At 47.6% G+C, this 14,742-nt stretch overlaps 1 protein-coding gene across 2 annotated transcripts in view; it reads right to left on the bottom strand.

Annotated features, from left to right (window-relative positions):
• Window positions 1-14,742, bottom strand: part of LOC144721618 (synaptic vesicular amine transporter-like) — a 35,386-nt gene that overhangs the window by 3,195 nt on the left and 17,449 nt on the right. For both annotated transcript variants that reach the window (XM_078599402.1, XM_078599403.1), the window contains exons 8-15: window positions 12,192-12,235; window positions 8,328-8,388; window positions 5,409-5,504; window positions 4,600-4,678; window positions 3,684-3,735; window positions 2,850-2,913; window positions 2,010-2,129; window positions 477-610 (exon numbers count right to left, since the gene is read on the bottom strand). In XM_078599402.1, the coding sequence (XP_078455528.1) occupies window positions 477-610; window positions 2,010-2,129; window positions 2,850-2,913; window positions 3,684-3,735; window positions 4,600-4,678; window positions 5,409-5,504; window positions 8,328-8,388; window positions 12,192-12,235 (650 nt within the window). The remainder of the gene's footprint in view (window positions 1-476; window positions 611-2,009; window positions 2,130-2,849; window positions 2,914-3,683; window positions 3,736-4,599; window positions 4,679-5,408; window positions 5,505-8,327; window positions 8,389-12,191; window positions 12,236-14,742) is intronic.

The following is a 14,742-nucleotide window of genomic DNA, read 5'->3' as shown; positions in this document are numbered from 1 at the left end:
CTATAGAGTGCGGCCATGTCGCTACAGTTCTCTGCGGTGAGTACGATGCGTTTGAAAACAATGACGCTCTGCCTCTTGAAATAAAATTTAAGCTAACCGCTTGCGCGTTCCGATGATTAGCGGTGAACGGGACCCACCCTGCAACTTGCAGGTGTCTCGGAAAGGGTTAAGTTTCGTTAAGTAACCCCTACAAACCGCACGGTGTGCAGTGGTGCTCATGCAATGCTGGATTAACAGCGCGATAGCAAACCACAACTCTGCTGCAGTGTCTTCATCTTGGAATTAACTAAGTACAGTGTTGCCGTCTTAGAAAATAATTTCCTCAAGAACTTTGTTTTGAGAATGTATGATTTTTGTTGCCGATAGAACAAGTATTTATGTGTTTTTTCCAAAATGTAGATCAAAAAACAAACCAGGGTTTGTTTAAATCATCCTGCATGATGTTAATATCTGTGAGGTCGTGGAAATAGCCTCACCGTTTTCTCCTCCTTGCCCGGTGGATTGCGTAGGAAGAAGCAGAGCGGAGCAAAGAGAATGTTAATGATGCCGATGATGACCATTAGCCAGGGGAAGCCCAACTCTTTGGCTATGGCTCCTCCAGCCGAGGGACCTGCAGCAAGACCACATGACTCGTTTACGAGACCTCATCGCCCCAATAGTCCGATCGCCTCACCAGCTCCCCAATCTCGGATCAACTTCAAGATCACACCGTTTGTTAAGATCCTCCATGGACTCGGCCCTGCCTACCAAAATGTCATCTCCCTCTGCTCTGGTCCATGGACTCCTGTCTCCCCTCTCATCTCACTATACTCCCCTCCATACACTCTCCTACCTCCCCTCTCATCTCACTCCACTCCCCTCCACACACTCCCCTCTCATCTCACTCCACTCCCCTCCACGCACTGTCCTACCTCCCTCATCTCACTCCACTCCCCTCCACGCACTCTCCTACCTCTCCCCTCTCATCTCACTCCACTCCCCTCCACACACTCCCCTCTCATCTCACTCCACTCCCCTCCACACATTCTCCCCTCTCATCTCACTCCACTCCCCTCCACGCACTGTCCTACCTCCCCCCTCTCATCTCACTCCACTCCCCTCCACGCACTCTCCTACCTCTCATCTCACTCTACTCTCCTCCATGCACTCTCCTACCTCTCCCCTCTCATCTCACTCTACTCTCCTCCACACACTCCTACCTCTCCCTTCTCATCTCACTCTACTCCCCTCCACACCCTCCTACCTCTCCCCTCTCATCTCACTCCACTCCCCTCCACGCACTCTCCTACCTCTCCCCTCTCATCTCACTCTACTCTCCTCCATGCACTCTCCTACCTCTCCCCTCTCATCTCACTCTACTCCCCTCCACACACTCCTACCTCTCCCCTCTCATCTCACTCTACTGCCCTTCACGCACTCTCCTACCTCTCCCCTCTCATCTCACTCCACTCCCCTCCACGCACTCTCCTGCCTCTCCCCTCTCATCTCACTCTACTCTCGTCCATGCACTCTCCTGTCTCTCTCCAAGCACTCAAATCCTCTTCACACTCTGCTCAAGCATCCTTCATTTGGTTGGAGATCTCTCATTCCCCACACTCCCAATCGTGTGGAACTCCCCCTCGCCATGCGTGGTGTTGACTCCATGAGCCTGTTCAATTCCAGGATCAAGACCTTCCTTTTTGTCTCTTTGAAATGACTGACTCTGTACAAATAAATGTGCCGACTCTTTAAGTACAGCGGCTCGAGATGCGGCCGCATTTTGACATGATACAAATCCAACGAAACCTTTTATTTTTCCAGGTCGGGCTCGCTGAACTATATGGCTCTTTTTTTCAGACGTGACCTGGCTGCAAACGGTATCCCAACGAAGTGGCGTATCACGCGTAAACTTTTCAAAGCCCAACACTCTTATTAGACGCATGCAAAGGAGCAGACGGCGAGGACGTGCGCCGGAACGTCGAGCTACGATTGGCCCGTAACGTCGTGGCTTGTGCTGCCGCGGGACCCGCCTAGCGCGAAGCCGAGGCAGAAGGCGACGTCCGCGATGGCGTAGACGCTGCCGTAGACGGAGACGTGGCGCAGGTCAACCAGGTAGCCCATGATGGGCATCATGGAACAGTCCACCATGCCTGCATGCGCCCGCAAAAAACACGCACCGCCCGCGATGTTGTGGTGGCATGGCCGAGCGGTCGCGTATCTTTAGCACACATGAATGTATGTATGTTGAACGTCTGTCGCACCGTACATAGTCAATCGTGCTAATCGAAGGTGTCGGGGAACGACAACAAACTAAACCAAAACAAACCCGTGCACTTGTTGCAGAGGTTTGCACTTCGAACTGTGCGGCAGCCACCCTGCTAAATGATGTGCAGGTGTGTTAACCATGAATACGCGTCGTCTGCTTTGGCAGTGGCAGTTAAAGAAAAGAGGCCTTGTTTGCCGGTGTCATTTCATAAAAAGAGTCCTATGACTCGGTGGCATTCCTGGATTTTAAAAAATGGCTAATATACATGTCATGAAATGCGATTTAGTATAAGCATTCTGGAGTAAAAGAGACAATGTAAGAAACACGAAATTAAGGTTCGATCACATGAGGTGGTTGGAGGAATAACCGATTTGGCAATATGGTTATTTGTGTGGCAAATGGACAGAATAAGAAGACGACAAGTGATAGACCAAGGGAGAGATGCAAAGATGGTATCCTTGAGAAAACAAGAGCACGGGAATGGAGAGTGATGATGGCAAAATATGGTAAGATCAGAAAACATGAAGAAAAAATGTGTGCCAATCTGTGCCAGGAAAACTGATGAAGACTGATATATACTCGTATTTTGTACAAGGAAACTTACCCAGCGCAAAACCAATTGCAAAATTCGGAGCAATCAAGGCATAAATGTCATTAGCCAGTGGTACCTGCAAAACAGTTTTGAAAACAAAGATCGTGTTACGTGTCTCGAACCCACAATCTAATGGGTGCTGTGAATACTCGTCTTGAGAAGAAGCACAGTTAAGAGACAAACAGCATGAACCTTAAGGCGGTACCCCGGCTCTCGCATAATGTCCGTGATGCAGTCATGTTTAGTCTGTTGATGGTCGGCGATGCGGCAATCGACTCGTCTCGACGAGCTGTACACGATGCACCGCTACGGTGCGTACGAGCGTTCAGGGTTCTGGCGCAATCGTCCTCGCTGCGTTTCGACATCGCAGAGTGTGGCACTGATTTCGGATTGATTGGTACCCCAGTCGCGGAGTTAAGTACACCCCTGGAAAATAGTGTCCCAGAAATAAAATATTTAATTGCCTCGGCCATTTTGTATTATTTGGTACCCCGGGGTACCGCCATAAGGATGATATATATGTACTATAAAAATTATTAAAATAAAACATTTAAATATTATCAGTGGTCCTCATACCATCCAGGACAAGGCTGAATTCAACATCGACGCACGACGACGTTTCTCCTAAACTGCTCCGAGCGTCATGAAGTAATGAACTGGGAAAAACTGTGACATGAATGTCTCTGCAGCTTTGCTTTTATACAAAATACCAAGCGGGCTCTCTCGTGCTTTCGTGGTATGAAATATCGGGATTTTTTTTTACATCTACTGAAAACCCGTGATTGTGTCAAAGTTCAATGAAGGATGCAATATTCAGTCGCAGCTGTTGGTGCGATGATGACTCACACAGCTCATGCTCACGCCAACCAACACCATCCCCAGGAGTGAGCACAGCCACCTGTGAACAGTTAACGGTAAGAAGAAGAAAAAAAAAACACATTTTAAAAAGATGTAATGTTTCGCTTCATTTTAAATTGACTTCGTAAAAAAGCAGTTTCGCGATCGTCTAATTGTATGCTGTTAAGAAGGTTCGAGCCTTGAGGGGTCATGGGTCTATCCCCCGCAGTCAGTTTACCGAGTGACAATGATGGGTATTGAACCGTCTTTGGCGAAAAAGACAATGTGAGCGGTAATTTCAGTCGCCAATATTTTCACTTTGTGTGTGTGTGTGAGCTGCTGGATTACACGATTCGGTTTCGAAGCCGGCTAGAAGTGTCTTCAGCATCTACCACATTTTAAGCCGTTACGGAGAAATGTCACGGAAAATTAAAATTCATGTTATTACAGACTTCAGCCTACCCGAACTGTCTGCAAACCCTTCATCAGTCGAGGCTTCTCGGACAAATAGACACTGGAGCGCATGGACACCACTCCCCAAACACCGGTGGCTATTACTCCATCAGCGGTTGTGCCACCACTGAATCTAGACGACAGAATAAGCTTATGCAAGTTCAACTCGTGTCCTTCGTATGATTTAGACCGTGGTGCACATCAGAGGGCAGTGCAGAATAATTTTTTTTTACTGTGCATCTACGCTCCAAATTGTATGCTCACCTTCACCGACGCGCACTGACCAGCACTGTGATGTGTGGTGAAATAACCCACAATACCCGCGCGGTGACGAGACGAGGCCCTCATCCAGCAGTGGATTGACCAAAGCGCTGCAAATTGTACGTAGGCAGTAAGATATCCACCTATAGACGTCAGTGTGCCGCGCTGTGATCGTTAGAGGTCGCGTGCGTAAGTGGGAGGAAAACGTCACCTTCCTATGCGATGAGCGAGTGGCCCAAAGATGTTTGTTGCGATCAGATATGAAATGCTGGCTGGGAGGAAAGCCATGCCTGGGAGGAAAGAACATAAATGTCCTACAATTTCCACATCATTCTGTCGTATGGCGAGGGGTTGATCAGCAATGTTTATTTGCTGATATCCAGGTTTAGTCAGCGAGGCGGTGGACGGCTTCAGGAATAGCCTGGCGAATCTCTGAAATGCCAAATAGCCCCACTGCTTGAACCATGACCATTGCCATGTTCCCAAAAATAAACGGTGAAACTTTACCACCACCTTTTTATTTTGTTCAGGCCAAACTCTGGCCTGCGGTTTGCGAAAAATGCGAACTCTGGCATAGAGTTTTGGGGAAACCGTTGCGCTAAACAATCTGACAACCATAAATTTCGATTTAAAGCTTTCGTGACTGCAGGGATTCATTCATCTTCTTGGTTCTTTCAGTAAAGTCACGTAGAATGTAAATCATGAAATAATAAAAATAAAACATAAAATAATTCTCACGACGTTTCGGCCACAACGCAAGCAGCCGCCGTCAGGTGTAGAGCAGGTCTGTCGAGTAGACTGTCTACTCGACAGACCTGCTCTCCGAAACGTCGTGAGAATTATTTTATTATGTTTTATTTATTATTATTTTTTTATTTCCAATCTGACAACCGTCGACCCAGCAACCTGTGACGCACGTGCACGTGCCCACGCACGCACACATTGGCGAGTAAATCTCAGAGGGTTGTTTCGTGATCGGCTCGGTGGACTCGTTGAGAACGGGACCGTGCGCACACTCACCGATCTGCCACTTGGAGGGACACATGGTTTCCATCATCCAGATGGGCAGCAGCGGCTCCATCATGCCTATTCCCATGTTCCCAAAACAGATGGCGCCTGCAACGAACAAATTCAATGAGCGCAACGGTGATTATAAATAAATAACCAGCGCCGTTTGCACAGCCGACAAGGGCGGTGTGCGAAGCATGAATGTTCCTGTGCCTAATATACGCCCCTTAAGCAAACACCGGTTAGCATAATTTACTTCTGAAGAACAGATACCAGTGCACATTATAGACGAGCTTAGCTCTGGTGTATATGACATTGCAGTTGTCGTATGAGTGGACACAAAAGTATGATTCGGCTGCAAATTCTGCAAGGTTCTGGTTTAGGCCCTGGACTGTATAGACGCTGTTAAGTGCGCACTTGAAAGGGGTCTGTTGTATAAACGTTGGGTTGGGTTGCTGGCACACCCACATCCCTCTCTATCCGATCTACGCACCACAGCTTCCTCAACACCCTTTCTCTTTTGAAGAAGGACCTGAAACAGGGTTTGAAAACCATAATAACAAGAAGAGACATTTATTTTTTTATTCTGCAAGCCCCAGTGCCGTGTGAATACAAGGCGGTGGTCTTTAATAATTAACTGTCACGAAGCAGTCCCTAAAGATCTGCACCCGGCTTCAGAGCCACAGGTTTGCCAACTCCTGGTCTCAAACATATTTACGTCACGCAATCGTTATCAAAGTACGTGTGCGCACGTACGGTTCATTCGTTAGTCTCTCCTTGCCGTGTTGGTCATATGGGAGCGGTTTTACCATATTTAAAACAAAACTACACTTTTTTTTTATTTTACCAGGTAAGGCCCACTGAGCTATACGGCTCTTTTTTCAAAAGCAACCTGGCCACAAATCATAGCTCAACAAAGTGGCTTATCACGTGGAAATGTACAGCAGCCAAATACTGGAAACGCATGTTTTTAAATGTGGAGGGAAAACAGGAGGAAACGGAGAAAAATCCACGCGACCAGGGGGAAAAAATGCAAACTACAAATTATACAGGAATCAGGGTCAGAATCAAACCCACGACCTCCTGTATACCAGGCAAGGTAGTTTCCATCTCGCCACCGTAGCGCCACGCTGGTCAGTGAATGCTTGTGAGGGCCCAGGTGTGGCCGAGGTCCCGGTTCAGATATCACTCGCCACTGCCACGGGTGTGAGCCATGGCCAGTTGTAATTACTGGCGAAACGTCTTACTCAGATTGGAAATGTTGTGGCTTTGCTCTCCAACACATCGGTTTGCTGTACTCGTAACGAATTGGCATGTTCTGTTTACGTGACAAAGCGTGTCGGGTGGTGGCAGGTTTAACGACAAACTTATATATTTACGCAATCTAACCCAAAAAAAAACTGTTATGGATACTAATAGCGTATTTAAATAAATGTATCCATCATTACAAAAGTCGCACACAAATGAGGCCCTGTATGCCTATTGTAATTGAAACAAGGTGTTATTCTGCTGCCAATTCTGCCAGGTTAGGGTTTAGCCCCTGGACTGTACAGATGCTGTCAGTGAGCACTTAATAGGGGTCTCTGTTGTGTAAACGTAGGGTTGGGTTACTGGCACGCCCACACTCCACAGCTTCCTTAACCCGTCCGCTTCTTGTGTGCACAGGGGTGATGGTGAGGCCGCAGTATGCCAGCGTTGTCTTGAAAAAATACTCATAATATGCGTGCGGTATCTAAGCGTGCAGCTTTTTGTTCAACAAAGTAGTTGGTGTTGCTGCTGCTGCGATGGCAGTGGTGCACACGTACAACATTTATGTAACTAAACACATTCATCAAAAACCCAGTGGTCTTAAAAGGAATATATTTATATTAGGTGATGTTTTGGGCAATTGTCCTTCACAGCACATAAATAGAGAGGCCAGAGAGCTAGCGTGGATAATACGGGTTGGAGACTGCACTTAACACACTGGTGCCTGATGAAAATGACATTACAAACAATGTTTTCAGATTTTTAGTTTCACCTTGGTAAGTTAACGATTACTTAACAGTTGCGATTACATAACAGGTGTTTGTTCAGGCATGCTGCAAACAGCATTATCTTGCATAACGGTACATATGTTTTGCATAATATAAATTAGAAATACGCAATGAGATGGCTCCTGCTCTGTCGCAAAATGGGCGTAATTTATTTCATGCAAATAAATCAGATCTATACATATTCAAACACAATTTAAAAAATCTTCGATAAATATTCAATTCAATATATGACGTGCACTTCATGGGCACAATCGTAAGCGAAACAAATTGCCAGCGTTGGACGAAGGCCTCCCCCACGAGACTCGCTGACGGAGTGGCAGCCAAAGGGGGGCAAGTGTGCCCCGCGAGCACGTCCCCGCCGAAGAGATGGAGCAACGGAATTGGCTCGTGCGGCAGAGGTCGTAAACTGGTTTTGATTCCTTACCCGTACCCGGCCGCACCAGGGTCGCAAACGGGTACCTGTACCCAGCCGGGTACGGGTAGGGTACGGGTATCGGGTACCTGATTGCGACCTCTGGGATGAAGCCATGTTGCAGGCGCGGGTGGGTTGAATCTAGGAACTTGAATTGTGAGAAGAGACAAGACGTTGGGAAATGAGTGACAAACAGTTACTCACCAGTGACTCACGGCCTACCCGTACCCGGCCGCACCAGGATCGCAAACGGCTACCCGTACCCGGCCGGGTACGGGTAGCCGGGTATGGGTATCGGGTACCCGGTTGCGACCTCTGTCGTGGGGGGGGGGGGGGGGGCTAGGATGGAGTGTTGAGTCGCGTGACCGTGAGACGTGGTGACGGCTTACCGGAGGACTTCGTCCAACAGTGGATTGATCGGCGGCTGGCTGATCATGAGGATGAAGAACCACTGCGTGATATTTTTCAGAGCGATGTTCTTACCTGCGGCGATCAGGATGTAAGGGTCTTGCAGCAGAGTGAGAAGAGAGGATCCCTTCTGGCTCTGCGGGGGGGGAGATTAAAACGGTCATCGACGCAGAGAGAAAGCGAACGCGTGTCCCGCTGCCCTACCGTCCGCGACTCCGGAGGAGCGAGCCTGCCAGAGAAGACATTCCCCAGCGGAGGGCAGCGACGAAATCAGCTCGTGTGCGGAATCAGCGAGATAATATTGTTGCATCGCGAGAGCACGAAAGATGGCGGTAAACGGCCGTCATCCAGCAGTGGATTGTTCGCGGCTGTCGAACTGCGTAGACAGCAGCGGTAATTTAGGTGGATGAACGCAGATAATAGGATCCGCAATATAGCACCCCCCCCCTCCACATCACCACGGATACGAGGAGTTTCACTGAACTGTACTTTTAGCCTGGCGAACAGCTGAGCAATACGTCGAAACAAGTTTTGTTTTCCGTCTGTCCCCCAACGGAGCCGTGTCACTGTTTTTGACTGTTTTCTACATCGCCCAAGAGATCTCATTCAACCAGAAGTCTACGGTTATGAATACATAACACGATATCACTGCTTACGATCAAAACAATGTTTTCGATGAATATCGTTCCATTTGCATCTCTCAATCGCCGATGGACCACAGGCACGTTGGGAGGCAGCCGAGTGCTGTCAGCTGGTGCAAATAATTGCCCAAGCTCTGCAGTCCTATATATGTAAGATGTACTCGGCCAATGAATGACACGTGGGAGGAAACTGAAGCACCTGGAGAAGATGAATGCCTGAATTTGAATGTTGAATGAATCCCCTAAAACCAATTCACCTGAACATATTCAATATATTTAGATATCGGGTTGGGCCTAGTTGTCCTGCACTTTGAAGGGATAGAATACATGGGGTTGGTAAGGCAGGCGATGACAGTGCAGCAAATGATTGTTGACTCCATCAGTGGGGAAATTAGAATGTTGCCTCTTTGTACGCGTGGTATTTCTCTGGTTTTCTCCGGCACGAAACCAAACAATCGTAAACGTGGTTGGCCAAACATCCCTCCTTAAAAAGAGCCCTGAGACTGGGTAAGTCTTTCCTGGGTAAATGAAGTGCATCATCGTTGCCATGTTGTTTTTAATATCTAGAAGAAAATAAGGTCTGTGACTCAACGAGTCGGTAACGCCAGCGACCGAAAGAAGATCCAAGGGCGGGACATTGATTTGGCCTCATCGTCGCTAAAGAACTGACGTGAAACACAGACGGCGACGCGAGATGAAGTCGCTCGAAATCATTCGCAGCAAGGAAGCTTCTCTGAGCGCAGTACCGATAGGTAACGTGACCTTTCCAGTTCACGTTACAGCTGCCCCAGGGCTACTGGGGGGGGGGGGGGGGAGTAAAGAGGGGTGGGAAGGCTGCCACCCTGAACTCACAGCTACCCTCACCACCCCCCCATGCCCCCCGATTCGTGTGAACTGCTCCAGACAATCGCGGCTGCGGGGCTGCCCGCTACCAAAGGGCACCCGCCTCAACAAAATGTCAGCGGGGTGCCCCGGGCGAGAGCAGTAGCTCCCCATTGTGGATGAGCGAGGGAGATCGTCGGGAGAGATGCAAAGCAGTTTGCTGGCTGACCTTCTACTGCTGGGCGCTCGCTGGTCCGAGGCTGGATAAAGTAAAGGCAATGCATGGGTGATGCGCACCCAAGCACCCACCCCATCCACCCATGCCACCCCATCCACCCATGCCACCCCATCCACCCATGCCACCCACAATCTGTTTTTTTATTTACTCAGCCACCAATCCACCCACCCGCCCGCCCGCCCGCCCGTGCCAGTGATGGTCTCTTTTGACGATCATCGCTGCATGTCCTTGGGATGTAAAGAGAACGAGAGAAAGATACCAACGATGCTCATTGGATGAATTACACGTGCCCAAAGTGGTCAAGGTGAATATGAACTCGGTGCCGTCTCATCCTGCCTGCCCTTCACCGCGTGTGTTTCTTGTTTACTCTCTGGCGTGTGTCTCGAAGAAGCCGCTGTGGAAAAGGGCAATGGTTTTGTAGTCCGTGCATGATTTCCACATCTCTGTTGGAGCTGCACGCCAGCTGTAAAGATCTGTTGTCGGTAATCAGCACAGTGCGCAAGTTCGACCGAAGCGTTCGTATTAACTGTGCAAATGTCATGGAAAACATTGAAACGACACATGTGCTCGCCATTCCATTTGGTGTCACAATAAATCACCGCGGCCCCAATCCACTGCTCAGCAACTGTGCAAAGGCCAAATGTAATTCTCTGACCGTCGAGACTGATGTTAAATATAATTCATTTTCCCATTCTTTGTCAACACCCATTGTATTATTATTATTGTTGTTCTGTATTCTCCACAATATGAGGCCGTATACATTATTTGGTGAAGCTGCTTCTCTGTTAGCACAAATAACAACGAAAACCTCAGCTTCCCTCAATAACACTGTGGCCTTAAAAAAATGTTTTATATATAAAGATAATAGGTTATCTTTCGTTCAATTACCTTTCTTCGTAGCACATTCAATTGAAATGCTGCAGAGAGCGAGAATGGACAATACGAGTGGGAGAATGCACTTCACACACAGGGGCCTGATGACAATTACAGCAACAATGTTTTCTCAATATTAGGCTTACATTGGCATATTAATAGTTACCGAATAGCGATTACATAAACGGGTTTTTTTTTGTTCAGTCTTGCTAAAGTGTGTGCAATGGAGTGTCACTTTGCGTAATAATAAAGCAGACAGCGTCGTTTAGCAAGATGGAACATGTTGTTTGCATAATGAATGTTTTAAATTTCACAATGAGATGGTCGCTTCTTCATCGTACATCATGTGCTATGAAGAAAGACAATCGCTTGAAACGTCACCTTATTATATCCATTTTTTCCCCAGTGTTATTGACCGATTTGTTGAGTTGTTGATATAAGTATGTGCTCAATTCCACATTCGTGGGATTACTGCATCACACAGAGAACTTGATAAAATCACAAAACGAAGTGTCACCAGGGCTGTTATAGTTGCTGATTGTGCATACAAAACATGTCGATGACGAGTGGTAAAATGCTGCACTGGTTCATCGATTAATATTAACTCTCTCTGCTCATGATACAAGAATAATATCGCTCGTGCAAATATCAATATTTATGTTGTTCTGTCTATGTTGAATGTCATGGGTTCACGTGATTCCTGCAGCTGCTACGTTTACAGCAATGTAAAAATAACATCGATGCCTCGAGGTGGCCGGGTAGCTCAGAGGTCAGAGGTCGGAGCGCTGCATCTGGATATGATCATGTGGTTCAGCTCTGAGAATAAACGATCCATCAGTTTGAATGATAATGGGACGAACGTTATTGTGTGGCGAGTCGGGTGGGAAAGTTCTGCCGCCTAATGTGAGGGGATCTCAAACGTAGTTCTGTTGTCACCGCTTCCCGTGGGCTGTTCTCGAACACGGTGGGGTGGGGCAGGGGGGGGTGTTGCACTTCTCTGTGATCGGTCGGAGTGAAATGTCTGTCTCATGACTTTACACCGAGTGCACAATCAGGATACAATTGGGGGGGGGGGAAGACCAGAACATGATAGAAAGCCATCGACTCTTGAATCGACATGCTACCCTGAATCTCGACAGTTCATTGAACAGCACTGCGGGTACACCTATATCGGTGCGAAAATTTTTAAAGAGTTGCATCGTTCTTGGTGATCTGTGAGAGCGGAATCGCCACGGTAAGCCACTCGCTCTCGTTGGCCACACGTGGCACACACCGCCGTATCAGCGGCGGCTTGGAGGCATGTGGGTTTCAATGTGATTGTGCATGTCAGGCATGGGTGTGGAGGGCGGCCGAGGGTTCACTCACCTCGGCTATTGCTTTGGGCTTTTGCAGAACGCACAGCTGTAAGGCTGGGGATTAACCAATTCAGAGTGCACGTTAATACACAGAGCTGCGTTCATTACAATTTTGTAATGCTGCATTGGCAGCAGCGGTACAAGACTACAAAACTCACAAAAAACTCGACACGTTAGTCAATAACACTGCCCGTAAGGGAACATTGTAATGTTATGTGTAATAGGCAACGTTTCCATCAATTGCTCTTCCTCATGGCGGAGAGAGATCAATGTCTCTGCTTACGAAAGTTTTTTGACGAATGCGTCGAGCTTGTTGCATGAAATGTGGTACGATGTGCTACCCACATACTCCGCTTCGGTCGTGCAAACCCACAGGACCCATTGCAAAGTGCACATTGGCGATTGGCAACATTCGCTATCGCTCGTCATGATTGCTAGTGGTCTTCGCCTGCGTTCTGCCAGTCACATTCCACGGGAGGTGAAGTGCTCTGGTCACCGACGACGAGCAGGGTCACAGATGGTGCACGCCACCCGACGTGGTTCTCGCGTGGAACCTTTCGCCTCGCCGTGCCCTTCGAGTGAAAGCGATCGACCTCCGGGGGCCGTCATGTTTTTTTTTTTATGGCCCCAGATTCAACGACTTCATCATTTACATCCTTCTGCTCATAAGCGTAGGCTTGACAATGTTTACAAAACAAACTTGCAACTCACTAGGCCTAGTGCAGGGGTTGGCAAAACCAAAATAACAAGAAGAGACGTTTGTTTTTTCTTTCGAATTCGGTACAAAACTCAATATTTCAAGAGCCGCAATGCACGTGAATGCATGCACACGTGACGTGATGAAGCAGTAACGTAAAGAGGCACATGCAGGCTCCGGAGCCGCAGGTTGCCCACTCCTGCCCTAATGGAACATCGTCAGGTATCCCGTAGCTCGGCTACGATCGTCCGCACGTACGGAGACGTGCAGGTTTCAATGCGAGATTTGAAGCTTTCGTGACTGCAATGATTCATATTCTCAAGTTTTTTCGGTAAAGTCACGTAGGTAAAACATTAAAAGTAATGAAAGTAAAATAAAACAAAACAAAAATAAAAATAAAATTCACGACGTTTCGGAGGCAACACAAGTCTCCGTCATCAGGTGGGAACGTCACAGCCAGATTAGCTGCATCAAGTGAAGCAATGATTCAAGATGTAATCCCTTATAAGCAAGTTGAAGGGGGGAGGAGAGGGGGGGGGGAGTTCATCAGAATGTGGTAGCCAATGAATGGAACGTATCGGGAGGGAGGGGGGTGGGAGGGGGAGGGAGCCAACAAAACATTTGGCGACGGCTTGGACGCGGCTGCTGCGCACGCCAACACAATGGGCAGAGAGGGGGGAGGGGAGGTCTGATACACATGATAGAACAAAGGAACGAAAATGCCCATGTTTATACCAATGCAGGCTGAAAAATGAAGAGAGTACTGTTAAAAATAACTGGGGATGTTAACACTCTGTGAAGTAAATTAAAATAGTGCCTGTCAGATAAGATGGTCCAAAAAGTGTAATTAAGTCTTTTTTGCGTGGTTAATAACATCTTTCCAGTGATTACTGAGTTTGTACCCATCATCACGGTTGAAATTATGTCTGTGTTTGTATATTTGTATGGCTTCGTGTACAAACCTTTGATGGTAGCCAGGAGGCTTGCAGAGAACCTTGGTCTCGGAAAAGACAATTTCATGAGAGCCCGCCGAGTTGTAGCAATGATCGGCAACGGCCGAAGAATCAGTTCTGCCGTGTTTCAGATCTGACTTGTGCTCGCGGACACGATCAGCAACATGACGTTTTGTTTCTCCAATGTAGCAATCATCACAAATGCAACTCAATTTGTAGACTCCAGGATACTGTAAGTCAGGAACGACATCCTTCACAGATGGAATCAGATCACGGATTTTATGCACTGTGCTGAATCGGACTTGGATCTTATGTTTGTTTAGAATTTTGGAGATCTTTTTTTTTTTGCTTATAAGGGATTACGTCTTGAATCATTGCTTCACTTGATGCAGCTAATCTGGCTGTGACGGTCCCACCTGATGACGGAGACTTGTGTTGCCTCCGAAACGTCGTGAATTTTATTTTTATTTTTGTTTTGTTTTATTTTACTTTCATTACTTTTAATGTTTTACCTACGTGACTTTACCGAAAAAACCTGAGAATATTTCAATGCGAGATCAGAGGCTCGGTCGAGAAGGGACGATTTACGTCCCATCCCATCGTGCTGCCGCGTTCATTGCCTTCTCCTGGTTGCTGATCGTCAGCGATTGAGCTGAACATCCTTGCGCTGTTGACCCTGTGTTTGTATTATTTTTCCCGAATTCCATGCTCAGGGCTTAATTTCTCACTCGATCTCTTCCACGTCACTGGTAGACTGCTGTAGGCACGCGACTCGCAGATATGGACATCGCGAGAGGGAAACTGGACGTGGTGCACTGGGTCCCAAAAATGTAAGAATTTATTCTAGATTTGAAGCTTTCGTGACTGCAAGGATTCATATTCTTAGGTCACGTAGGTGACTTTACCGAACT

The sequence above is a fragment of the Lampetra planeri genome, chromosome 12 (genome assembly GCF_965212315.1).
Source record: "Lampetra planeri chromosome 12, kcLamPlan1.2.h2, whole genome shotgun sequence".
NCBI lineage: Eukaryota > Metazoa > Chordata > Hyperoartia > Petromyzontiformes > Petromyzontidae > Lampetra > Lampetra planeri.
The sequence above is the reverse complement of the archived record's forward strand: the minus strand, read 5'-3'. Positions and strand labels throughout refer to the sequence as shown.